The sequence below is a fragment of the Mesocricetus auratus genome, unplaced genomic scaffold, assembly GCF_017639785.1.
Source record: "Mesocricetus auratus isolate SY011 unplaced genomic scaffold, BCM_Maur_2.0 Super-Scaffold_100009, whole genome shotgun sequence".
Taxonomy (NCBI): Eukaryota; Metazoa; Chordata; class Mammalia; order Rodentia; family Cricetidae; genus Mesocricetus; species Mesocricetus auratus.
In genome coordinates this window covers 6,810,986-6,837,863 of record NW_024429193.1, presented here as the reverse complement: position 1 = coordinate 6,837,863, position 26,878 = coordinate 6,810,986, and the positions used below count along the sequence as shown (strand labels likewise).

The following is a 26,878-nucleotide window of genomic DNA, read 5'->3' as shown; positions in this document are numbered from 1 at the left end:
CGGGAGAGAGGTGGGAACCCCGCCGGAGTGTAGGACCACTCTGGTTAAAACACGAGCTCTTCTCTGTAAAAAACGGCCACGGCTGGTCACTATTAGAGAAAATGCAAGAAACGCACACGCACACCCTTTTGAGCCCCGGAAACCCATCACGGATCCCAAACTAAGGATTTCTGGGCTGGGGGCGCCGGGGAGATGGCTCAGCGGTTAAGAGCACCGGCTGCTCCCTCCAGAGGATTCAGGTTCAATCCCCAGCACCCACAGGGCGGCTCACAACTGTCTGTAACTCCAGTTCCAGGGGATCCAACACCCTCATAGAGACACGCATGCAGGCAAAAAAACAATGCACAGGATAAAGAAAAGAAAAGAAAAGAATGCCTGGGCTGGGCATGTAGGGGTTTGTGCTGAGCACGTAGGAGGCTCTGCAATGGATATCGCCCCACCCTGACCCCAACCAAGCACCTTCTGTCCATAGACCCTGAGTCCTCAGGTGAGCCAGATTACAGGCTTGCCAAATAACGCACCTATATAAACGGCGCGTTTATTATTAACTTAAATTCTCTACAGTTGCTGGGCGGTGGTGGCGCAAGCCTTTAATCCTAGCACTCGGAGGCAGAGGCAGGCGGATCTCTGAGTTCCAGGCCAGCCTGGTCTACAGAGCGAGTTTCGGGACAGCCAGGACTGGAACACAGAGAAACCTTGTCGTAACAAAACAAAACAAATAAACAAAAGTTCTTTACTTTTTTTTTTAATCCCCCACTAAAGTACCCTTGAATTTCACGAGTCAAAATGAACCCTTCCTCCTGTACTCTCAGAAACCAGGATGCAGAGGCAGGATTGCCAAGAGTTCAAGGCCAGCCTGGGCTACATAACAAGGACCTGTCTAAAACACACAACGCCAGGGCAGGGGAGATGGCTCAGCAATTGCAAATACTGGCTGCTCTTCCAGAGGAGCTGGGTTCAATTCCTAGCACTCACAAGGTGACTTACAACTGCCTGTAACTCCAGTCCCTGGGAATCTGACACCTTCTTCTGGCCTCCAGGGGGACCCAGATATACAGGTCATACACAGACACACATGTAGACAAAATGCCATATACGTAAATAAATTAAAAAAGCAACCTCCCCCTGCCTTCCCCCCACAAGAAAAGACCTTGAATATAGTAAATATGCACCGTGTGGTACTCTGTCCTCTGGGCTGGTCATCAGAGAGTCTGTGGTGAGAAGCATGAAACCTTCATCAGACTGGACCATTAGCATCTCCCCACGGAAGGAGGGGAGGGCATCCAGGCTCAGGTAGCCCCTCCCATCTCTGAGGATATGTATGTGTGTATATACATACATACATACATACACACACACACACACACACACAGAGGCATAAGAGATACTCATGGTTGGTGTAGCTGCCCTTAAGTGGTCCATGCTTGGATAACCCCAATTAAATCTGGTTGGTTCACCAAGTTGTGTGTGGATGGAAACATTTATTTGATCTGTCTGTCGTTCTACCTGGATAACCAGAAACGGACTCCCTGGAAAAAGTCATTCAATAAAAATTGAAAATAATCTTGGTTTGGATATCAGTGAAAACGAATAGGCAATATTTGAAACAGGCTGAAAACACAGTATGGTGGCAACCACAGGGACCCTTCCGAGCCGGAGGCCCCACCCTGAATGCGGTATCGAGGCTAATGTCCTCCACCTCCACCAGGAGAGTAAGTAGAAGCCCCATATTAGTGACCTGCTTCTGGTGGAGACTGGATACCCTGCCCAACACTTAGACATGCTCCCACCTAGAGACCAGATCGTTGGAGGTAATGAGACAGACGCGTCTCTGTAAGGGCTGGTGTGGAACTAATGATCCAGCCACAGCCCACCCCCCCCAAGGGCTGGGCTTGAAGGGTGCACCTTCTTCAGTTTAGCTGTTTTTCTTCGCATCTCACAGAATCAGCCCAGTGAATCGCAGCAGACACACACACACACAGACACACACACACAGAGACACACATAGACACACAGACACACAGACACCCCCCCACAAACACAGACACACACACACACACACAGACACGCGCACCATTGCAAGCCCCCCCCCAGGGCTCTCAGCACCGACAAGATCCCCAGGTTGCAATAAATATTTCACTTGATCTTGATTTTGACCTAGTGGAAAACGGTAGCGATTAATGTCTCCTTCGTATGTATGGAAGAGAGAAAGGCAGTTGCGCTTCCAGAGAATGCAGGTCTTGAGGAAATGACAAGAAAAACAAACAAACAGTCAGGGCTGGGGTTGAACTGCGGTCGGTCAAGCCTTTCTTTAACGTTTTTTTTTGTTTTGTTTTTTTCATTACTGACAAAGTCTCATGCGGTAGCCCAGGCTAGTAGCCTTGAAATCACTGCCGGCCATCCTCCTGCCCCAGAATTTATAATTGTTGGCGCAGCATTCATTGGAGCTCGCCCTCTCGGGCTGCAAAACCGGAGACCTTCCAGTATTTTTCCGTGCTGCGGAGCCTGCCTGTCTGTCAGTCTGTCTGTCTGCCTGTCAGGCACCGCGCCGGGACCTTGGGAGGCCGCTGGGTGACTGCGGAGGGTGGGAGAAGGCGGACGCGCAGCGTCCACGTCAGCCGCGGCTCGCTCTCAGGGCCCCCGGGGCCAGCGCAGCCCGGGCGCGGGGGGAGACCCAGGCTCGACTGGAGGCCCCGCCCCCGAGGGGGCGTACCATCCGCGAGGCCCCGCCCCGAGACGCCCGCTGCGGCCGCGGAGACGCCGGAAGGAGCGGCGGCCGCCCAGGGAAGCGTCGGGCTGCGGCCGGGATCCCCGCGGGCCGCTGCGGAGCCGGGTTGCGGCCCCCGCGGAGCCGAGCGCGCAGGGCTGCGAGGAGGAGGAGGAAGGAGGAGGAGGAGCGCCCGGGCGGCGGCGGAGGTGAGCGAGCCGGCGGGCGGGCGGGCGGGCGGGCGCGGCCGGGCTGTGGCTCTGGCTCCGGCGCGCGGCCCGGGGCGGCTCCTCGGGCGGCGAGCCGGGTCCGGGGCCCGCGGCCCGTGCGCGCCCGCGCCGTCATTCATCGCCGCGGACGGGGAGGCCGAGGTGTCATCGCCCCGGCGGCGTTTGGGTGGCGTCCGGGCCTCGCGTCTGCGGGTCCGCAGCTTTTGTTCCCCCGAGCATGCCTCGGACGCCAAACGCCCTTCGCCGGGGAATTCGTGACCGTCCGCCCGTTAGGCCGCGAGGCCGGCTGCCTCTGGGGTTTTGCACCCCAGCCTGAGGCTTGTGGCGGGTGTGCGTTTCTCCCGGAGATCACTGCTGGGCCTGCAAAATGGAGACGGGGTGGGGGGTGTGGGGTGGGGTGGGGGCTTGACGTCCTGGCTGGAGCGGATTCTACACTGAGGATGCATTTTTAGGAAAGGTCTCTAGACTTTGGCGATGAGTGTGGGATGCTAAAGTATCTGCTTTTCTTCCCTCTCCGAGACCTGGCCTCCCAACCTCCCCGGGTTGCTGGGATTTTATAACTGTGTTGCCACCGTGTCCAGTAAAATATTTTATTTTCCGTTTGGTTCGATCATTTTTTTTTCTTTTACTTTAAGAAAAAAAAACAAACAAAAAACCTGTCACCAGAGATAATGAGAGCCAGGCTAGATAGCTCAGGCCTGGAGATGCCAGCCTTGGGAGGTGGAGGAACGGAAGAAAAGGACTCCAAGGCTAGCCTGGGCTACATAAAGTAGCCCCTGATTCAAAGCGAGCCAACCCTCCTCCCTCCCCCAGTCCCTTCTGCGGTTGAGAGGGCAGAGTTAATACATTTGGAAAGGTCAGAGCAGGTCAGAGGATTGCAACAGGCAGTTTGATTTTAAGATCTTCTAAATGGCTGTAGCAGATTCATACCGTTAATGTACTGGGGGGGGGATGAGACTCCTACTGATCGATAATGTTACCATCTTTTTAGCAACTCTCACTGTACTGACAGTTTTGCTGTTTCATTTACTTTGGCAAGATGCGGAAATATTCCTACAATGATACATCTGTCCTGCTATACCCTACCCACAAGGGATATTTGTACTTATGATTACAGGTTATTCTCGATCTAATTAATTACCAACTTTCAGTTGCTTTCTTTTTCTGTTCTCGTAGCGTGTGAATAAGCAGATCTTTTTTACATAGTTGCAGTGAAGGTGACTTGCTGATTTTCGGGAACCTTTTACTTACAAAATCTCATTAGGTGTCACCCTAGCTGTCTGAAGAATCCTAGTAGCCTTTCCCCTAGTCAGAAAGACTTTCAGGGTTGTGTAAGGATCAGCATTTTCCTCTGGTGTAATATTGCCAAATCAGCCTCTGATAAAAATTTTAATTCGAATAGATTAAGATTAGAAGACTGAGCCGGCCATGGTGGCACACTCTAATCCCAACGCTCCAGAGGCAGGGGCAGAGGCAGAGGCAGAGGCCGATGGATCTCTGTGAGTTGAAGGCCAGCCTGGTGTCCAGAGGGAGTTATACAGAGAAACCCTGCCCCGGAAATGAATAAATAAATAGATGGATAGATGGATGGATAGATAGATAATAAATGGGCAAATAAGAGAAGATGTGGCTTGCTACATAAGACAGACTGAGGCAGGCGGGCCTTGAACTCGCTATAAAGCTGAGGATGACCTTGAACCCCTCCCCCTTGCATTAAGTGCTGGAACCGCAGTGCTGATTGCCCTGCTGGGGTTAGACTGCCTGCTTTAAGAAAACGGTGTAAAATACTGGGATATTTCTAAGAGAGGAAACACAGATTGTTTTAAATAAGGAAATAAGATAACTAATGTGTCTTACTCTGATGCCCAGATTGGCCTGGAAGCTGAGTTTTTTTTCCTGTCCCAGACTCCCCAGTGGCTAGGACTGGAGGCATGCACGACTGCACCTAGCTGCGATGTCTTCCCCTGGTGCAGTTTTAGAACTGCTAAAAGTCCCCGTGGGATTTCAGGAGCATTTGATAGTGGAAAGCTCCAGAAAAGTCCTGTAAGAGGGTACATGAGCCTGGAGAGATAGATGGCTCTGTGGTTAAGGGTGCTTGCCGAGTCCTGAGTTAAACTTCTAGCTAGGTAGCCTGAGCACCATCTTCTGGGTTCCATGGATACCAGCCAACACACAATCGCGTAAAATAATAAAAATAAATCATACATACAGGGCACGTGGGTTATATGCAATATGGTGTCTGTATATGTAATGAGAACTCATATTTAAGACACAGTGCATGTATCAAATACTGCACTTGGGTTACTTCATACTTGGGGTCAGCTGGGGGCGAGGCTCCCTAAGTCAAAGGAGTGGGGTTGGGGCTATAGCTCAGTGGGAGATCACTTCATCAGGATGCACAAGGCTCTGGACTTTCTCTGTTCCCCAGAACCAATGGGTAGGAAATGAGAAGACCGCGTCATGCGTTCTGAAAACTCAGTTACTGACTGTGGTCTTTGTGGGGATTTATCCTGGGGCCTTGCACAAGCCGGGAAAACTTCCTTATTCCCCCAGCCACTCATTTGCTTCTTGTTTTGAAACCGTCTCAGTAAAGTGCCTACGCTGACCTTGAACTTACTTTGTAGCCTTGAACTTTGTACTTTTCTGCTTTCCTGTTCTTTTTGGTCATTTGTGTGGAGTCTAATGTAGCCCAGGCAGAAACTTGCTGTGTAGCCTATGCTAGCCTTGAACTTGAGAAGCCTACACCTAGGGTGTACACACCCCCAGTCCCCTCCACAGGGCCTCACTGTGTAGCCCTGGATGTCCTACAACTCACTGTGTGGTGGTGGCGCAAGCCTTTCATCCCAGCAGGTGGGAGGCAGAGGCACTCTGGGAGTTCAGGGCCAGCCTGGTCTACATGAGTTTCAGGACAGCCAGGGCTGTTACACAGAAAAATTCTGTCTCAAGAAACAAAAACAAGCAAAAGCCCACAAAAAAAACCTCACTGTGTAGACCAGGTGGACCTGGAATTGAGAGATCTTCCTGCCTCTGCTCCCAGGTTGAAGGCTGTACCGGCTGGCCTCTCCCTCTCCAGTTCAAGGGCACTACGACCTTTTCTCCAGCCTTGCTTCACAATAAATAAATACTAGAAAAGGCTTTTTGGGAGTTTAGTCGAGGGAGACATTCCATGTTGCTCCCCACCCCGTACAAAGTGAGTTCTTAGGGAAGTCACAGACACCTCGGAAGGTTAACTCGGGTGGCTGCAGGTTAAACTCAGTCTTCTCTAAATGAACCTGAGCTGATTGCACATAGTAGGTGGGTATAGTGTGTGCAGACTAGGTCAGCACCATGTTGGAGGCTTTTGCAGTGTTTCTTGAACTCAGAACTTGTGGTAACAACATGGGTGTGGATGCTGGTCCAGAAGATGTGAGGCCCAGGGCTTTCTACTGCAGAGACTGCAGAGGACTGCCGCAAAGTGTGGCTGGGCGTGGCGTTTTCTAATTACCTCTGTCTGACTGACTGGCCAACTCCTGAGGGGCTGGGGAACTTGCAGAGAGAAGCAGGGTTTTGAGGTGGAACTCTTAAGTGTGCCTGGAAGCTACTGAAAGGCTTGAGGTAGGTTCAACGTGTAGTTTGACTAGCTAACAGTGGTCTTAGCCGGTTTTCTCACTTAGTAGTCCTGACGTCACTTACAAGAATTGAGAAGCGGCGAAATAACAAAAGGAACCAGAATTTGGCAGTAGAAAGTAAGGAGGGAATTTAAAAGAGTAATGATGTTGGAAAGCCACCTGCCAGGGCTTTCAAATTAGTTATTTCAGGAGAATAAAGGAATGAGCATCAGCTGACAGTCCCATTGAGGGCAAGCCTGCACTAACAGTCTGTTTCCAGGCCTTGTAACAGGCTGAGGTACGGGGAGAAGGTGAGGGCGTGGTGCTGAATGTGAGTGACAGGACTCTTGCTGACAGTTTTCAATGGATCATGAGATCCCAGAGAAGGCACTCCTGATAGGTTTGCTGGAGCCCTATCCAGAATGGTTATCTGCTCTTTCAGAGAGGCCTTGAACTAGCAATCTTTGAGCTTCCAGTTCCAGGGCAGGGATTACAGGTGTGTGCTAACACTCTTTATGATCGCAGATGTTATCACCCAGTGAACAAACTGTTTTCTTTATGTCATCGGGATATGGTGCTGCGTTTGTTTTTCTAGATTGTAGCTGTCTGAATAAGTCGTTGTTTGTGGTGATGTTGGGGTGGGAGCCTAGGGTCTCATGTGCACTGGAAAGACAGGGCCGCTGAGCTGACTCTCCAGATAAGGCTGTTTAATAACTGTCCCTGTCTGTGCAGCTCTGGCTGGCCTGGAACTCACTACATAGACCAGAGTGTCCTCACATTTGCAGTATTCTCTGGCCTCTGCCTCCCTAGGGGCGGAGTTACAGGCGTTGGCTACTGTGTTGCACCAATGACTGTATTTGGTCTTTTTTCAGTTAAGACTTAAGGCACAGATTACTTGAGGCTTTTATCAGACCTCTGTGGAATTTGTTAACCCCTTCATGTTCTCTCTAAAATTGACTATGCCTTGTCACTTATTGGGTAGTTTTTAATTATTACTTTTTCTTTTTAAGACTATCATATAATTACATCATTGCCCCTTCCCTTTCCTCCTGCCAAACTAGCCCATGTACTCCCACCTTGATCTTCAAATTCTCAGCCAGGTTTTTTTGTTTGTTTTGTTTTGTTTTTTGAGACAGGGTTTCTCTCCGCCTGCCTCTGCCTCCCGAGTGCTGGGATCAGCCAGGTTTTTTATGAATTGTTTCTACATGTATGCACATATATATGTGCATAAGTATAACTTGCTGAATCTGTACGATACTAGGATGCATATCTCAGGGCTGACCATTGGTATGAGATAACCAGTTGGTGGGCTCTTCCCTGGGGAAGAAAGACCGTGTCTGCACTCTGAGGAAGTTGCGGGTCCTCCCCCTGCAGCGTTGAGGTCTTGTGGTTTCCAGGTCCACTTTGCAGTGTCTGTAGTTGTCCTGTTGTGGCAGTCATGCTGGTGAGACTGTGGGGGCAGCTTCTGAGCTTACTAGGAGGCACAAAGCATCTGGCCCTCTGGCTCTTACCGTCTCCGCACCCCCTCCTCTGCAGCGGTCCCCGAACCTTAGGCACAGGATTGTTGTCTAGGTGTGTCAGTTGGGATCAGGCTCCACAACTCTGCATTTTGATTGGTTGCAGTTTTCTGTCCTGGTCTCTGCTGCAGGGAGATGTGTCTTGATGGGGGTGTGGACTATGTTTGTGGGTGTGGGGACACATATTTGCAGTGTAGTTAGGAATCAGGCTGCTTAGGTAAGGTGGTAGTGGGTTGTTCCCTATGATCCCTGACTTCGATAGCCCCAGCTACTTAGGCTAGGTTTCCAGCGCCAGGCTTGACTTCTTTCGTAAGTCCAGCAGAGAGCTGTTGGTTGCTGCCTAGGCGTGCGCCACTACGGCGCCCACAGTTACTGTGCTGTGCTCCTCACTGCGCTCCATAGGTGTCAACGCTGGCAGACGGGTTTCAAATTGTGTAGAGTTTTTTCTTTGTAGAAAATACTACTTTACATTGACTGATCTCAAAGGATTTTGTTTGGAGTGAGGGTTGGTGTTTTGCAGCTAGGGAGTGTTAGGAATAGATTCCAGAATGGATGTAAAAGTAAGAGACTGTGATCTTTTTTTCCTAAGGTTTTTTTTTTTAGTTTTTTTTTTTTTTTTTTTGAGACAGGGTTTCTCTGTGTATCCCCAGCTGTCCTAGAACTTGTTCTATAGACCAGGCTGGCCTCGAACTCACAGAGATCCACCTGCCTCTGTGTCCTGAGTGCTGGGATTAAGGATGAGCAACACCAATGCCCGGCTTTACTAGATGTCTTAAGATTCCAGGAAACTGGTCACAGGAGGGACAGCATTGTAGTCTGGGTTTTTTTTTTTTCCTTTAAGGGAAAGCCCATTTTAGAAGTTCCTTTTCAGTCCCCACCCCATTTCTTTCCTTCAAGGCAACCTTCCACACTACTCAGGAAGCCCTGAGAACATTCCCACCCCACTAGCAAACAGCAAGAGTACTTAGGGAAAATGTATAGCTTGTGTTTGTCTGCTTCTTTTTTTAAAATTTAGATTAGAAACAGTCTTGTTTCACATGTCAATCCCAGCTCCCTCTATCTCCCCTTCTCCCTCCCCCCCGCCCTCCCCACCAGGTCCCCCAGCCCCCCACCCAATATCCACTCTGATCCCCAAGGAGGGTGAGGCCCTCCGTGGTGGGTCTCCAGTAACTCTCATTTCGTCCAGGGCAGGGCCTAGGCCCACCCTCAAGAGTCCCGGTTAAGAGAGCCTCCCGTATTGTGGCATGGGCACTCAAAGTCTATTTGTTCGCCAGGGCTAATTACTACCCAAGGCCCCATAGATTACCTAGGCCTCTCCTCACTGACACCCACATTCAGGGGGTCTGGGTCAGTCCCATGCTTTCCACACAGCCATCAATCTGGGGTCCAAGAGCTCCCCCTTGTTCAGGTCAACTGTTTCTGTGGGTTAAACCAGCCCAGTCTTAACTCCTTTGCCCATCAGGTCTCTCTTTCTTTGAATTAACAAGTTATCTTGAAAGGACTGAAAAGAAGATTAAGAATTTGTCTTTGTGGCTGGGCATGGTGTTATGTGTCTTTAACCCTGGCTGATAGATCTCCGAGTAATCAAGGCTGGCCTTGTCCACATAGTGAGTTCCAGACCAGCCAAGCTGTATAGCAAGATTTGCTCAAAAACCCAAACCAAGGGAGGCAGAGGCAGGTGGATCTCTGTGAGTTCGAGGCCAGCCTGGTCTACAGAGCGAGTTCCAGGACAGCCTCCAAAGCCACAGAGAAACCCTGCCTCTAAAAACCAAAAAAAAAAAAAAAAAAAAAAAACCCAAACCAAAACGAAACCAAAGCAAAACAAAATCCTTAATCACAAAAAGAATTGATCTTTGACAACAGCAGCATAACAGATGGCTTTAACTTAAGAACCCACCGTCTATTAGATGTAAAGTAAAGCAAAGGGTCGACAGGATACTGTCCTCAGCCCCAGAGGAACTAGGTGACAAGGAGGTCCCTCAGGGACGCATGGGTCCCCCTGGGAAGAGGAAGTAGATGGGATGTCCTGGGTAAACTGGGGGTGGGGGTGATGGGATGGGGAGATGGGAACATGAGGGGTCAGGGTGGAGGGGGAGATACCTTGATAGAGGGAACCATTGTGGAGTGCCGGGGAGGCTCCTGGGAACCCACAAGTGTAACTAAGACTCCTAGGAATAGTGGAGAGTCCTGAACTAGCCTTCTCAGATTGGTGACTGCCCTAATCGTCATCACAGAGCCTTCATCCAGGACCTGATCCAGGAGTCCAGTTGAGAAGAGGGTGGAGGGTGAGCCAGGGGGTAGGGCGGGGTCAAGATCGAGATGGGAACCCAGAGACTACTCATCTGAGCTAGTGGGGCTCACAGACTGGGCAGACAGCATGGGACCGATGCAGGTCCTCTGCATCTGGGTGACGGTTGTGCAACTTGGTCTGTTTGTGGTGCTCTTAGCACTGGGACCAGGACCTGTCCCCTGGTGCTTGAGCTGGCTCTTGGGAATCTATTCCCTACGGTGGGACACCTTGTTCAGCCTTGATGCAAGGGGGAGGAGCTTGGTCCTGCCTCAGCTTGATGTGCCATGCTTTGACTCCTGTGGGAGGCCCTACACCATCTAAGTGGAGGAGGAGTGAAGGGAAGGGGTAGGGAGGAGGGGCGGAGAGAGCTGAGGAGAGGAGAGAGGGGAGACTGTGTTGGTCTATAAAATAAATTGTAAAGTGATTGAAAAAAAAGACTTCATCATCAAGGAAAACCCTCTCTCCCCCTCTGGAGATGGTGCTCCACGAATACTATTTAATGTAAGTGTGCTTTTGTCTCTGAAAAATGTGTAAGTGCAGGGTTATCCAGCTGGGTGTAAATATGAAGCAACAGGTTAGCAGCATCCTTTGACCCAGTGGAGTAAGTTGCCTCAGCATAAGGATCATTGCCTACCCGATCTGATAGTAGGTTCTGTCAGTGAGTGAAGCAAGAAATATGGCAAGCTATCAGTGTTCTGAGACGGACTTGATGAAGCACCTAAGGTCCAGGAGACTCAGAGGCTAAGCACACTTGGTGGCTCTTCCAGAGGACCTGGGCTCTGGTCTCCATCTGTATTTGCATACACTGGTTGGTATGTACACACAACACATGACAAACAAAACAACAATGACGGCAGGTAAATGTCAAAAGTATTTAGGAGCTTGAAGAGTGAAGGACTACAATATGAGAGAAAGATCTGTTGTCAACTGTGCATGAAGATTAGTGCTAGAATTTATGAAGAACCCTAAAATTAAGCATTCCCCTAATCAATCATCCAATAAGCCAGTGGGCAAATGAACAAACAGTTCTCAAAAGAAGAAATACAGATGGCCAGTAAATATTTGAGGAAATGTTCAACATGAACATGCTGAGTTACTAGGGAAATGCCAATTAAAACTGCTTTCAGATTGCTAACAGAATGACTTTTGTCAAGAAAACGAGGAAAAGGCTCTGGGGAGAACTGAAGAGGGGTGCTGCTGCTGGGCTGTGAACTGTGGACATGGAGGTTCCTCGACCCGGAAGATGGTGTCCAGCTGTCACCCTGCTGGGTCTATACCTAGAGGAGTCTAAGCAGCATCATGACTTCAGAAGCACGAGTCACAGTAATTGAGTATAGTATAGAACCACCCTTGATGCCCATCAGCAAATGAGTGAAGGAAAATGGGGCACATATACGCAATGCAGTTTTGTTCATCCGTTTAAAAAAAGAATGATTTTTATGTTGTTTCTAGAAAAGTGGATGGACCAGAAATCATGTTAAGTGAAATTAGCCAGATTCAAAAAGCCAAATGCCGTATTTTCTGTCCTATGTAGAATCTAGGTTTTCTATTACATAGAAAACCTGAAATGGGTTTCAATTAAAGCCACATCCCCAAGCTCCTTCATCTGGCAGATGCTCTGTTATGTGCGTATACTGGGAAGACAGAAGAGGTCCCAGCCCTGTATATTGTGCAGGTTGAAGTGGCCCGTCCTCTGCCAGTGTCTAGTTGTTGTGTTGTACACCTTGATTGTGTGCAGAGAAAGTTGTATTGTGGCGTAAAAAGTGTCTTCCCTTACTTGTTAGTGAAGTAGAGGTTGTTACAGCCCCCTTGGAAAAGAATCTTGCAAAATGTATTTTTAAGAACCAGCCCTTTGCCAGACCGTGTGACACACGCCTTTGATCCCAGCACTTGGGAAGCAGAGGCAGGAGGTTTGCTGTGAGTACAAGACCAGCCTGGTTTACAAAGCAAGTTCCAGGACAGCCAGAGCTACACAGAAAAATCCTGTCTCGAAAAACAAAAACAAAAACAAAAGGACCAGCCCTGCAGGCTGTGCAAGGCTGTGGTTTCAGCCCCTCTAAAGCCAAACCAACCATCACACCCCAGCCCCCTTAGAGTTCTGTCTGTAAGGGTTTTCTTGTGTTTGTGTGTGTGTGTGGAGACTAGAGTCCGATGTTGACTTCTTCTGCTTTGTTACTTTCTGCAGATGCAGCTGGCTGGGGTAGCACAGGAGCAGAGGCAGGAGAGTCTGAATTGCAGACCTGCCCGTCTAACATAATGGGTTCCAGGCAGTCAGGGGTGCATAATGAAACCTTGCCTCAAAAATCAAACAAAATGCACTTATTTTTGTTTTATGATTATGAGTGTTTGCATTCATGTATTTATGTGTGTCGTATGTATTCCTGGTACATGGATCAGCCAGAAGAGGGCATAGGATCCCCTGGAAAGTGTCGGTATGCTGGGAGCTGAATTTGGGTCCTCTGGAGGAGTCGCCAGTGTTTTAATGCTGAGTCATCTCTGCAGTGCCCCTCCCCCCACTGGTTTTTAAAGATGTCTGGTTGAGCTTTTAAAAGGCCAAAATAGCTTTTAGTTAGTTGGGGATGGGTTTACTCTTTAGTTAAGTAGGGTGGGATTACTCTTTAGTTAGCTAGGGTGGGTTTACTCTTTAGTTAGTTAGGGTGGGTTTACTCTCTAGTTAGCTAGGGTGGTTTACTCTCTAGTTAGCTAGGGTGGGTTTACTCTTTAGTTAGTTAGGGTGGGTTTACTCTCTAGTTAGCTAGGGTGGGTTTACTCTCTAGTTAGTTAGGGTGGGTTTACTCTCTAGTTAGCTAGGGTGGGTTTACTCTTTAGTTAGTTAGGGTGGGTTTACTCTCTAGTTAGCTAGGGTGGGTTTACTCTCTAGTTAGTTAGGGTGGGTTTACTCTTTAGTTAGTTAGGGTGGGTTTACTCTCTAGTTAGCTAGGGTGGGTTTACTCTTTAGTTAGTTAGGGTGGGTTTACTCTTTAGTTAGTTAGGGTGGGTTTACTCTCTAGTTAGCTAGGGTGGGTTTACTCTTTAGTTAGTTAGGGTGGGTTTACTCTCTAGTTAGCTAGGGTGGGTTTACTCTCTAGTTAGTTAGGGTGGGTTTACTCTCTAGTTAGTTAGGGTGGGTTTACTCTCTAGTTAGTTAGGGTGGGTTTACTCTCTAGTTAGTTAGGGTGGGCTTACTCTCTAGTTAGTTAGGGTGGGATTACTCTTTAGTTAGTTAGGGTGGGTTTACTCTAGTTAGTTAGGGTGGGTTTACTCTTTAGTTAGTTAGGGTGGGCTTACTCTCTAGTTAGTTAGGGTGGGATTACTCTTTAGTTAGTTAGGGTGGGATTACTCTCTAGTTAGTTAGGGTGGTTTACTCTCTAGTTAGTTAGGGTGGGCTTACTCTTTAGTTAGTTAGGGTGGGCTTACTCTTTAGTTAGCTAGGGTGGGTTTACTCCTCTTGCTGAGGCGCTGTACCTTAGTGCTGTGCTCCTGGTGTGAGCAGTCTCCCGGCTGTGGCTGGTGGGGACACGTGCAGCCTTGCTAGGCTTGGGAAGAATGGTCTTCCCTGCTCCAGCCTGCGGCCTTGTGCTTGGTCTTAACTCAGTGATAGCAGCCATACAGTTTTCCAGAGCTAGTTATCATCTGTTCTTCTCTCTGGGAACCGTACTCTGTGAGCTCTAATCACCCAAGCTCCCCAAATCCTCTGTTGTCTCTTCAACTCTGAGACCATCCTGTTAGCGGCTCACCCTCACTGCTCTGACACTTGGAAGTTCCCTCCAGGCTCAGAGGGGCCGTCATAGAGTTCTGTCTCATTTTCATTTTGTTGGGATCACTGCTCTATACTGTGTACTGTCGGCACCTAAAAACCGTTGCTTATTTGTTTTGTTTGTTTTCTTCTGTAGTTAAAGTAAGAGAGTAATTGAATTGAATCCAGCTCTCCCTCGACTGGTAATACACGTACTTAGGTGTATAAAGGAGAGGAGAGATGAGAAATGGGTAAAAGGTTGCTAAACATTATCTTAAAAACACAAGTAAGAACACTAACAACTGTTTAAATTGAACTTCATGCCCTGAAGTCTACAGTGTGATTTACTTAATAATTTTTCAAAATTTAAAAACTATTGCCATTGTTTTTATCTGTTTATTGTCTGTGTGTGTGTGTAAGTCAAAGACAACTGTAAATGGACGTAGTATTAAACTGACTACTAACAACTTATTGCTCTACCCATAGATTAATATACCTCATCTTTATTTTTTGTTTTGGATTTTGGTTTTTGAAGACAGGGTTTCTCTGTGTAGTCCCGGCTGTCCTGGAATGCTGTAAACTAGGCTGGCCTTGAAATCGCAAGAATTCTGCTTCTGCTTTTTTTTTTTTTTTTTTTGGTTTTTACGAGACAGAGTTTCTCTGTATTGTTTTGGAGGCTGTCGGTCCAGCCCAGCCTCAAACTCACAGAGATCCGCCTGCCTCTGCCTCCCAAGTGCTGGAATTAAAGGCGTGCGCCACCACCACCCGGCTCCTGCCTCTGCTTCTTGAGTGCTGGGGTTAAAAGCATGCATCACCATCACCCAGCTGATTAATACATCTCTTAATCTATAAGGAGTCTTTCTCTGTCCCACCAGCCCCCAAATAATGATATGAAGACTTATTAATTATTGAAAGCTTGGCCTATAGCTTGTTTCTAACTAGCTCCTATATTTTAAATTAACGCATTTATATCGTCTGTATTCTGTCATATGGCTGTGGCTGTTACCTTCCCTACTGCACATCCTGCTTGCCTTGTCTCCTCACGCCCCACCGTTCTTCCCAGAGTCCTCTCTGTTCTTGGAAGTCCTGCCTAACCTCTTCCTGCCTAGCTTTTGTCTGCTCAGCTCTTCATTAACCCAGTCAGAAGGTGCCTTGGCAAAGACACGGCTTCACAGTGTAGACAAATATCCCACCACATCGACCCTCATCAGAGAAATGCTTTTTGTAGTAGACCCACAACTGTTAGAGATACTGAGAATAAGAGACTGCAGAACGCTTAGTCCCAGAGGGGTAGCTGTAGCATCCTCCTCCTCCTCCAGAGGCTTCGGGTCACTCTGGAGAGCCCGTGGGGACGACGAAAAGGGAACAGTGTTTTCTGGAAACAGCAGGGCAGCCAGCTGCACGTAAGAACACAACAGTGGTGATGACAGCATGTATAAGACCTGTGTAATCTTAGGCCAGACCAGATCCCAGCATTAAAGTGGAGTCAGCGCGAAGTTCCTAGCTGAGGCGTTGGCAGTCAGTAGCTGCTAGCCGACGGTGAGTCAGCCAGGAAGGTCACATATCCAAAAGTGAATAAGTAGGGGGCACAAACCGCATTTGGTGGGTGGCTTTTTGTTGTAGTTGTTTTTTGTTTTAGTTTTTCGAGACAGGGTTTTTCTGTGTAACAGCTCTGGTTGTCCTGGAACTAGCTCTGTAGACCAGGATGGCCTTGAACTCTTCCCAGATCCACCTCTTCTTCCCAACCCACCCATAGCTGTCTGTTTTTTTTCTTTAAAGAAACACCTATTGCCAGTGGTGGCGGCACACACCTTTAATCCAGCACTTGGGAGACAGAGGCAGGCAGAGCTCTGTGAGTTTGAGGCCAGCCTGGTCTACAGAGCGAGTTCCAGGACAGCCAGGGCTGCACAGAGAAACCCTGTCTGGAAAAACCAAACCAAACCACACCAAAAAACAACCAAAATACAATGCTAGCGCAGTGGGACACTGGAGGCAGAGATGACCCACTGTAAGTTCCAGGACAGTCTGGTCTACACAGTGAGTGCAACTTTGTCTATATGAGAAACCAGTCAGTCAGTCAACCAGTAACCAGTCTCAGGTGCAATGACCATTCTTTGCAGGTAGCGCGTATGTGTTTATTTCATCTTTTGCTTTAATCATGTTTAGCATGTTAAATTTTGTAATTTTTTGGATTATTTTTCCTGTAGGTATTGCCTGATTTGGAAAACCTTGAGAAATTGGGAAAAATTGTGAGAAAATGACGACTTTTCGAAATCATTGTCCACATTTGGATTCCGTTGGTGAAATAACAAAAGAGGATTTGATACAGAAATCTCATGTAAGTTACAGAGTAATTGTCCTTAGAAACATACTCGCTTTCCTCTTTAATATAAATTTAGTAAATTAATAGAATACGCTGTCATATTAAGACATACATGTTTTATGTGAACTGTGTGTGTTTTCTCTAACACATCGCATCTCTCCTGTGTGTCCTTTTCTAGGGTGCTTGTCAGGACTGTAAAGTCAGAGGACCCAATCTGTGGGCATGCCTGGAGGTATGTGTGGACATTTACAGATGTTTTTCCTGAAAAGTTTGCTATTCTAAATTTATACAGGTTAAGAACAATTTTTTACGCATAAAAGAATTTTATGTGAATATACTTTTAAAACATAACAAAAAAAATAAGGTTGAAGCTTTGCATGGATTTTAATTCAGGTAGCCTGTAGAGTCTTTAGTAAAATACTCAGATATTTTCATCTTTAATTTTATTGAAGTTGAGATAACTTTCAGTTTTGAATTACTTCATCTGGTCTGTGCTTGATACCTTAGAGTTATGTTATCTAACTATGGAAAGTAATGTAATCATTGAATTAAAGTATAAAATCAAAACCTAAGTGTAGATATTATTGTAATGCTATCTGTAAACTTAACATGTCTGTGGTAAAGTACTTTCCTTCTTCTGACAGAATCGGTGTTCCTACGTTGGCTGTGGAGAGTCACAAGTTGATCATAGCACCATACACTCACAGGTATGTGTGTAGTAGTTGGACACGTGGCAGTTGCTGCTCTGGGGATCGGATCCAGGGCTGTGCACACCAAGCATGCACTTTGTCACTGAGCTAAATCCTAGCCGTGGGAGGAAACTTTGGGAAGCACTGGAAGGACAGGGGAGTCAGTGTAGCATTAATGAAGGTGAGACAGGAGTTGGTGAGGTGTTTGCGATCAGGTGTAGCCAGCCTAGCCTGGCCTAGAATTTGGAGTCTTCCTTATGCCTCTAGACGTCCCCCTACAGATGTGTGACACCACACCCGCCTAGAGCTTTTGCGTTTTAGAAATTATATAAGCTAAAACTTTGAAAGGTTGTGTGTGTGAGGCAGCGTTGCTAAGAAAATGGGTATTAACACGTGACTGTAGTTGAGTATTGATAAAAGAAGTATATGAGAATATGTGTGGAGGTATCAGATTATGGAGGTTGAAGTTAGTGTAGATGTATAGGTTTCTGTTTGTTTTAAAATTTGATAATTTTTATTAGTGTGTGTCGGAGGCACGTGTGTGGAGGTCAGGGGACACCTTTGGAGTTGGTTCTGTCCTTCCTCTGGGGTCTGAGCTCAGGTTGACAAGCTTGTGCCAAGCGCCTTTTCCTTCTGTGCTATCTTGCTGGCCTGGCGACCTTACTTGTGTTCCAGCTCTTGCCCTGTCCCCTGCCACACGTACCGTTCTGAGTGGAGTGCCGTCTATCTAGGTTGTGTGGACTTCCCGTGGGACTCTGACGCGTCTTCAGTAGTGTTAGGTAGATCCTGCATTCTAAACCCTAGGTCTCTCTGATGAGAGCTATCAGAAGATGCCCATTGGCACTCTGCAGCAGCCTCTCAGCCACGCCTCCCCGTGAGACTGAGTGAGCCCCAGTGTTGGAAGCCCTGTACAGTCTCCTTCCCTGGGCTTTGATGGCTTAGCGCATGATCATTCCAGCTGCTAGGATTCAGGGCCTCACTCTACTGGTTTCCTCATCCTCCTGCTCCTGTTTGCAGAGCCTCTGGAGGAGCTTCCCCGTTGTGCTCGTCTGTGTCTTGTGAGTGAGGGAGACAGATGCCAGAACAGCTTCAGGAGTAGGCTGGGTGTCGTCACCGTGTCAGAGTCTAGAGTTCATCTACAGGGTCTCTGGTGTCTGTCTGTCTGTGTGCGTTCTACATTAGTTCTGCCGAGTAGACTGTTGCTTGCTTGCCAGGGGCGGGTGCCTCATCCCGCGTTCCTTCGCAGACGCTTTTCCAAGTATATTAATGGCGGCTCCTTTTCCTTCCTGTGAGCTGTGCAGGAGACAAAGCATCACCTGACTGTGAACCTCACCACTCTTCGAGTGTGGTGTTACGCTTGCAGCAAAGAAGTGTTTCTGGATAGAAAATTAGGAACTCCTTCTTCATTGCCTCATGTAAGACAACCTCAACAAACACAAGAAAACAGTGTGCAGGTAATCTGAGTTTACATAATAATGAGTGAGAGGTGAGGGTGGGACTCAGGTGAAATCCCCTGTGAATTGCAAACGCTCTTTGAGAAAAGGTCGAAAGGGATATCCCATACCAGGTACAAGGTTTTCAGTAGTGGTCCATGCACACTGCCTGTGTTCAAGTTCCGATAAAAATGTTTTTATTAGCTTACAAAGTAGTAGGTTTCCATACAGCTTTTTGTAAATACTTCTCTCTTTCTGCAAATTTGAATCTAGGAAGGGGGGGGACTTCTTGGCAGCTGGTGTGAATACAGCCCCTTTCCTGTTCTTTCCCCCTGGCAGCCTGTCATTTGCTGTTAACCCTAAAAACTAGCAGAGACGCTACATTTTAGCAGCAGTATTAACTTTGTCCTTTGGACCAAGAGACTTAGCAAGCATGTTTGCAAAGATGGATGACTCGTTCACAGAAGTCTCTGCTGTGTGTGTCATCACGTGTGTGTATGACCAGCACAGTAGTGCGCAGAGACACGGTGGCCTGTGGATGGGCTCATTGGTCACATCCTTTGTTTCTGCAGACGTTACAGAGGTCAGAAAGACGAGGCATGCCTCTAATTGAGATAAAATAGTTCTTGAGCTTAAATTCAGAAATGCCATTTATAAAGTGTTCTTTGGGGACTGGCAGAGGACCTGAGTTTGGTTTCTAGCACCTGTACTGGGTGACTTAAAACTACCTATGACTCCAGCTCCTGGGGGTCTGGCCTTTTCTGCACCTGTACTCACATGTACGTGTATATGCTCACATAGACCTACACATATACAACTAAAAATAAAAAGCATGCTTTTGTAGATACTTATTTCCTGTAAAATATAAATGTAAATTTTTTAATGATTGCTAGTGCCATAAACTCTTAGGGTTCTATCTTTATCACTGTTGTTACGTTTATTTTTTAACTTTTAAAATTATCTGGATGTGTGTCCATGTGAAGGTGTGTCACATGTAAGTGCAGATATCGTAGAATCCAGGAGAGACATCAGACCCCCTGGAGCTGGAGCACAGACAGTTTAGGACCACCTGACGTAGGCGCTGGGGACTGAATTAGGGCCTTCTTGCTCCTAGCACTAAAAGGCTGCTGTTTGGGCCTTTTTTTGAGCAGGGTCCCCTGCAGCCCAGGCTGGCCTCTAACGTGTTACCAGCCTGGACTGTCTTTGCACTCCTGACACTTTTGTCCGTGCCTCTTGAGTGCTGGGGTCACAGCATGTGCCACCATGCTGGTCAGTTTCTGTTGTTATGGTAATTTCTTTTAGTAGTGGTTTTGCACTGTAGATGTTATGTAAGTTAAAATTAAAGTGTGTTTTGACATTATAAGAGTTTATTCAAGTGCGTTGTCTTTTTGTTATTAAGGATTTTAAAATCCCCAGCAGTACAGCACTGAAAACCCCCCTGGTTGCTGTGTTTGAAGATCTGGACACAGAAGTAGAAGAAGAGGATGAGCTGAAGGCGAGAGGTAACGGCCGTTGTCAGCGCCGCTGTGTGGAATTGCCGTTCCGTTAGGAAGCTCCCTGTGAGAAGTTCCGCACCCAGAGCCATCTTAGGAGAGACTGGAGACGAGAGTTAAGAGCATCTGAGAAGTCAGGCCTTGCGAACTTGTGTCTGCAGGTCATAAAATGTGGTTGGTCCAGTGCCAGTCCGTCACAGCTGGATGCCACCTTTGCTAGTCTTGACTGTTGGGAGCCTTTTGCTCTCAACCCAGTTTTGAGTTCTCCCCTGCCTGTGATGGGGTTGCTGGAGAGATGTGACGGTCTTGCCTTAGCAGTCTAAGGGAAGCCAGACTGTGGGGCTGTAATCCGAGCACCCAGGAGGCTGAGATGAACTCTGAGCCACTCTGTTTTACTCCCACCTGCCAAAAAGAGAAAGAAAAAATAGCATACAGTTTTCAAGGGGGCAGCATTCGTTTGGGAAAGCAATCAGGAGGTTCCAGTGGACCTCTTGCCCTATCCATTCACCTTTCAGCTTCTAGACTGTAGACAGTCTGTCAGGATTTCCCATAGTTTTAGGTCTCAGGATTTTTAATATGATCCTTGACTTTGCTGCTTGTTCTTGGAACACAATACTTTCGTGCATATTAGACAAGCACTTTTCCACTGAGCTACATCATCAACCCTGAATTTCATTTACTTTTTTAGCATTGTTGCTGTTCTTTTGCTATGTTTTTTGAGACAGGGTTTTTCTATTATGTAGCGCAGGCTGTCCTGGAACTCAGTCTATAGACCAGGCTGGCCTTGAACTCACAGAGATCCACCTGCCTCTGCCTCCTGAATGCTGGGATTAAAGGCATGCGCCACCACGACTAGCTTATAATTCTATTTTTGGGGTATTTGCTGTTGTGTCTGTGTGTGTGTGTGTGTTGGGACTTAGTAAGAAGAAAAATAAAAACTCAGAGACAGATATTAGGGTTCAAGCTTCAAACTGAAGATCAGAGAAGCAAAGCAGCCAAGCCAGTAGCTCTTATCTCTACCTCAGGCTGAAAGGGCTGACCCAGTCTCCATGAGCTCTCACCAAACCTCAGACTGTAGCCTCTCCTCAGCGTGGCTGGAGAATCAGTCCTTCCTATCCTCAGTGTGACTGGAGAGTGAATGCCAGTTCTGAGGCCCTGTTCCTGTCTTAAATACCTCTCATGAGTCCTGGGTTGCCTTGAACTGACACAGAACCATCTGCCTTCGTCTCCTGAGTCCTGGGATTAAAGTTTGTGGCACCACTGTCTGGATGCTTTGCTATTTTGATCTCCAGTGGCTTTAATAAATCATAAACAATATGTCACCAAAGGATTTGATCTCAGGGGCTCAGAAATGTTAAGTTTGCATCTGAGTTAACATCCACACGGACTGTTTTCTCTTCTACGGGTGAAGTGAATTGATAAAAATAGAGGCCATATAGAAGAGGCAGAGAAGGCAGCCATGCAAAGGGAGGAGCTGCCATGAGGCTTAGCACTGACATCAGGCCAACGGCCCACTTGGGTGTGGTAGGAATGAAAATTGTAATCTTAACTCAAATTAATTTAAAAAATGTATTAAGCCAAGCATAGTGGCACTCACGTTTAATCCCAGCACTCAGGAGGCAGAGGCAGGGGGATCTCTATGAGTTTGAGGCCAGCCTGGTCTACAGAGTGAATTCCAGGACAGAGAGTGCTGCATAATAGACCTTGGTCATCTCCTCCTCCCCAGCCTCTTCCAAAAAATATCAACCAAACAATGTATTCTTCATTATATAACAGTAGGAAAGGGTTTTTGTTTGTTTGTTTTGTTTTTCAAGACAGGGTTTCCTTTGTGTAGCCCTGTCAGTTCTGGAATTTGCTCTGTAGACCAGGCTGGCGTTGAACTGACAGAGATCCACCTGCCTCTGCCTCCCAAGTGCTGGGATTAAAGATGTGCGCCACCAACTCCTGGCATTGTTGTTGTTTTTTAACTACAGAGTTTTGAGGTTAAATTAACAAATCCTTGAATTTATCTAAAGCTTAAAAATTTGTATAGGGAAATATTTTCAAAAGCATGGCCTCTGAGTTATCTAGACTATTGCCTTGTGTTTTCATGTTTTGTTAGTGTTCTTTCCTGTTGTCCCCCCTTCCCCGTCTCCCTGTGTGTGTGTGTGTGTGTTTGAATAGTGTACGCATGCTCTGCCAGTGAGCTAATTTTAACCCTTTCTATAGCTTTAATTTTTGAAGTTGTTCTCAATAAACGTCCAGAAAGTTGTGTCATTCATGTCTTATTGACTGATGCTTGGGTTTGTTCTTCACAGGCCTTACAGGTTTGAAGAACATCGGAAATACCTGTTACATGAATGCAGCCCTGCAGGCTCTTTCTAACTGGTGAGTAGGGAGGGGCGCAGCTCTGGCCCAGCTCATTGCTGCAGTGGGCGACGACTCCCAGCATACAGGGACGAGGACCTGCCTGCGACACCTGTGGTCCCCGGGGCTGCTGTGTGTGCAACTAAGTGTATTGTTTTGTTTTCCTTATGTTAGCCCAGGCTGGCCTGGAACTTGATAGACCAGGATAGCCTTGAATTCCTGATCCTTTGGTTACTACTTCTCAAGTACTGGGATTCCAGGCATCTATAAACGTACCTAGTTTATGCCTGTAGTTTTCTGAGACAAATGATCCTGGTTTAGACTTCTAGGATTATGTCCCTGGACAAAGTATTTGTGTTGTTTTTTGCAGAGCTTGGCCTCAAACTTAGGCCTTAAGCATGCTGTCTACTGGATGACATATATCTCTGGCAAGTGTATTTATGTGCAGATAACGAGGCACTTAAACCTATCAAATACTGAGATCATTTCTAGGTTAGAAATCTTATGAAAGTGTTGTATATATTTCTATAGATGGATCCCTTGGATAGCACAGTTGTATTTTCCTCCTTATTTGTGGCATATAAATTAGGTGGTTATCCTTGATGGATTGAGTGAGGACAGCATTCCGAACCACTGAGTTTGGCATTGTCAAAGCATAGCCTGGGTATTGAGCAATCTTGGGAAAGAGTCTAACCCTGAGAACTGGGAAGAAAGTCTGTGTGGCAAACACAGTTTCTGAGAATTGATGACCTACAGTTCCTTGTGCAGTCCACATGAAAATTAATGTCTTTGGTGGAGTAAGAGAGCACCAAAGTCCTTGTACAGCAAGTTGGCGAGTAATCTGTCTCACAGCACTGGTATATTGCTGGGGATTTAAGATGATCCAAGAAAGAAGAGAAGTCAAAGAATCTGAGTTGCAGAGAACCACTGTGCCTAAGAACAGAAAGAATACTAAGAGGAAAAAAAGCTGCATGAGAGGGATAGTAGGAAAGTACATGGTTGAGATTTGTGTGGGAATGAGGGCAGCTGAACATGGTGCATTTATGTAAGCAGGAAGAGGCTGAGGCAGAATGGTCATGGTTTGAACCCAGCCTCAGCTGAATGGAGTCCCTCCTCCCCTCCTGCCATTTCTTTCCCTTTTCCTGAATCTCTTCTTGCTCCTCACCCTATTCTCTGCTTCTTTCAATGCCTCCTTCTTTTCTTGCTTTCTTCAGATAGGAACTCTTATGTAGCTCGAGCTAGCCTTGAACTCATGGTGTTGCTCCTGCTCCTGTCTCCTAAGTGATAGAATTACAGGCTTGTGCCACCATGCCCACATTGCAAGACTCTTCCTAAAAACAGAAACAAAAACAAATTGAAAAAGAGATTGGGTGTTGTGGCTCAAGCCTTTTATCCCAGCATTCAGAAGGCAGAGGCAGGTAGCTTGGTCTCATTAGTGGGTTCTAGTTAGCCAGAGTGACCTGGTAAAACCTTGAACTTGAAAGAACAATACTCAACTTTATATGGAAAAACAAAAAGCCCAGGATAGCTAAAACAGCCCTGTACAATAAAAGAATTTCCAGAGGTAGCACTATCTCTGATTTTAAACTCTACTACAAAAGTTACAGTAATAAAAAAACACATGATATTAGTTAGTATAAGAACGTACGGTTGATCATGGAATTAAATGGAAGACCCAGACATAAATTCACACATCTATGGACACCTGGTTTTTGATAAAGAAGCCAGAAATACACAATGGAAAAAACGACATCATCTTCAATAAATACTGCTGATGTAACTGGATGTCTGAATGTAGAGGGATACAAATAGATCTGTATCTGTCACCCTGTACAAAACTCAAGTCCAAGTGGATCAGAGACCTCCACATAAAACCAGATACACTGAACCTGACGGAAGAAAAAGTTGGGGACAAAGGAGACAACTTCCTGAACAGAACACCAGTCTTAAAGGCACTAACATTGACAGCTTATAAATGGGACCTCAGGAAAGTGAAAGGCTTCTGTCAGGCAAAGGACACCATTGAAAGGACAAAACAGCAATTTCAGAAGGAGAAAAGATCTTCATCAACCCCACATCTGACAGAACACTGATCTCTAAAATATATCACAAACTCAAGAAACTAAACAATAAAAAGCCCAAATAATCAAATTAAAAAATAGGTTACAGATTTAAATAGAAAATTCTCAGAAGAATCTCAAATGGCTAAGAAATACTTAAAGAATTATTCAGCATCCTTGGCCATTAGGGAAATACAAATCAAAACAACTCTGAGATTCCATCTTACACCTGTCAGTGTCTAAGATCACAAACACAAGTGGCAGCTCACATCAGAGGATGTGGAGCAAGGGGAACACTCCTCCACTGCTGGTGGGAGTGCAGACTTATACAGCCACTATGGAAATCAACACGGCAGTTTCTCAGAAAATTGGGAATCAGTCTACCTCAATACCTAGCTATACAACTCCTGGACCTATACCTAAAAGACATGTGTTCAACTATGTTCATAGAAGTTTTATTTGTCATAACCAGAAACTGGAAACAACCTAAATGTGCCTCACTTGGAGAATGTATAAAGAAAATGTGGTACATTTACACAATGGAGTACTACTCAACTGCGGAAAAAAATTACATGAAATGTGCAGGCAAATGGTAGAACTAGAAGAAATCATCCTGAGTGAGGGAACCCAGATCCAGAAAGACAAACATGGAATGTACTCACTCAAGTGCATGTTAGCTGTAGAGTAAAAGATAACCATGCTACCGTCCATAGACTCAGAGAGGCTGAGTAATGAGGGAGGCTCGTGGATCTCCTGGAAACGGGAATAGATTTCATTGGTGGACAGGGGCCGGGTAAGGGATGGGAGGGATGGGAGGGGGAAGGGTGGAGTGAGAAAGTACTGAGAGAGATGACTGGAACTGAGGGTGAGGTAGGAACCTATCGCAGTGGAAACGCAGGAATCTATGAGGGTGACTCTAGCGAAGACTTCTAGTAATGGGGTATGGAACCCAAACCAGCCGTCTCCTGCAACCAGGCTTCCAGTAGAGGAGCACCAACCCAGCCATAAGACCTCAACCTACAACTTGTCCTGCCTGCAAGATGTGCTGGGGTAAGGTGACACAGTACCTGTGGGCGTGGTCAGCCAATGGCTGGTGTGGCTGAGACCCCTGCCATGAGAGGGAGCCCACCTGACACTTCCTGGAGGGCCAGGACCCCGAGACCGGAGAGCCCAGAGACCCAGGATAGAGCCAAACACGACAGACAAAAGCAAGGGAAAAAGTCATTCCTAATAATAGTCTGCTATACTCACAGGCATAGTTGTTGTCAGAGAGGCTTCATCCAACAATTGCTGGAAACACACAGACCACAACCAAACATTAGGCAGAGCTTGGGGAATCCTGCAGGAATGGGGTAGAAAAGATTGTAGGAGCCAGAGGATGTCAAAGGAATCACAAGAAAACTCACAGAATCATCTAACCAGCGCTCACAGGGACCCACAGAGACTGAAGTAACAGTCAGGGAGGTCCTCCGTATGTGTGTTGTCGTTGTGTAGCTTGGTGCTCTTGTGGGACTCCCAAAAATACTGGGAGAGGAGGCTGTCAGTGACTCTCTTCCTGATTTTGGGACCCTTTTCCTGCTACTGGATATGTGCCTAGTCTTATGGTAACCTGCTGTGCCATTGTTTTGGTCAGGGTTTCTATTGCTGTGGACAGAGCACCATGACCTAAAAAGCAAGTGGAGGAGGAAAGGGTTTATGCAACTTCCGCATTGCCGTTGTCACCAAAGGAGGTCAGGACAGGAACTCACACGGGGCAGGATCCTGGAGGCGGGAGCTGATGCAGAGGCCACGGAGGGTGCTGCTTACTCTTTTTTATAAAACCCAGGACTACATGCCCAGGCATGGCAGCATCACAACAGGCTGGGCCCTCCCCCATTGGTCAGTAATTGAGAAAATGCTTTACAGCTCGATTTCCTGGGAGTATTTTCTCAGCTGAGACTCCTGTCATGACTAGAGCTTGTGTCAGTTAAGTTGGCATAAAACCAGCCAGTAAAACTGACCTCTTGTCAATGTGACACAAACACATCATTGCTAAGCCACAACCCTCCCTTCTCTCTCTCTCTCTGTCTCTGTCTCTCTCTGTCTCTGTCTCTCTCTCTCTCTCTCTCTCTCTCTCTGTCTCTCTCTATCTCTCTCTCTCTCTCTCTGTCTCTCTCTCTCTCTCTCTCTCTTTGTATTGTTTTGGAGGCTGTCCTGGACTCGCTTTGTAGACCAGGCTGGACTGGAACTCACAGAGATCCACCTGCCTCTGCCTCCTGAGTGCTGGGATTAAAGGCACCACCAATGCCCGGCCAACCCTTCCTTTCTTACTCATTCATCCCCAAGATCTCACATTAAAATTTCAGTCCCTTTAAAATAGCCAATTTCTTTTTTATATTCAAAGTCTCTCAACTGTGGTCTCCAGTAAATAAAATAATTGAAATACTCTCTTTAAGAGGAAGAGCCAGGGCACCGTCACAGTCTGAAC

The 26,878-nt window shown here is 46.9% G+C and overlaps 1 protein-coding gene across 4 annotated transcripts in view; it reads left to right on the top strand.

Moving 5' to 3' along the window:
* The window catches only part of Usp33 (ubiquitin specific peptidase 33), a 55,078-nt gene that overhangs the window by 153 nt on the left and 28,047 nt on the right, over positions 1–26,878 (top strand). For 2 of the 4 annotated variants that reach the window (XM_040751594.1, XM_040751591.1), the window contains exons 1-7: positions 2,761–2,916; positions 16,275–16,405; positions 16,569–16,622; positions 17,035–17,097; positions 18,381–18,533; positions 19,912–20,014; positions 22,303–22,372. In XM_040751594.1, the coding sequence (XP_040607528.1) occupies positions 16,325–16,405; positions 16,569–16,622; positions 17,035–17,097; positions 18,381–18,533; positions 19,912–20,014; positions 22,303–22,372 (524 nt within the window). In that variant the 5' untranslated portion in view covers positions 2,761–2,916; positions 16,275–16,324. Of the gene's footprint in view, positions 1–2,760; positions 2,917–6,914; positions 7,021–16,274; positions 16,406–16,568; positions 16,623–17,034; positions 17,098–18,380; positions 18,534–19,911; positions 20,015–22,302; positions 22,373–26,878 lie in introns of those variants that run through there. The other 2 variants (XM_040751592.1, XM_040751593.1) reach the window with 2 other exon arrangements.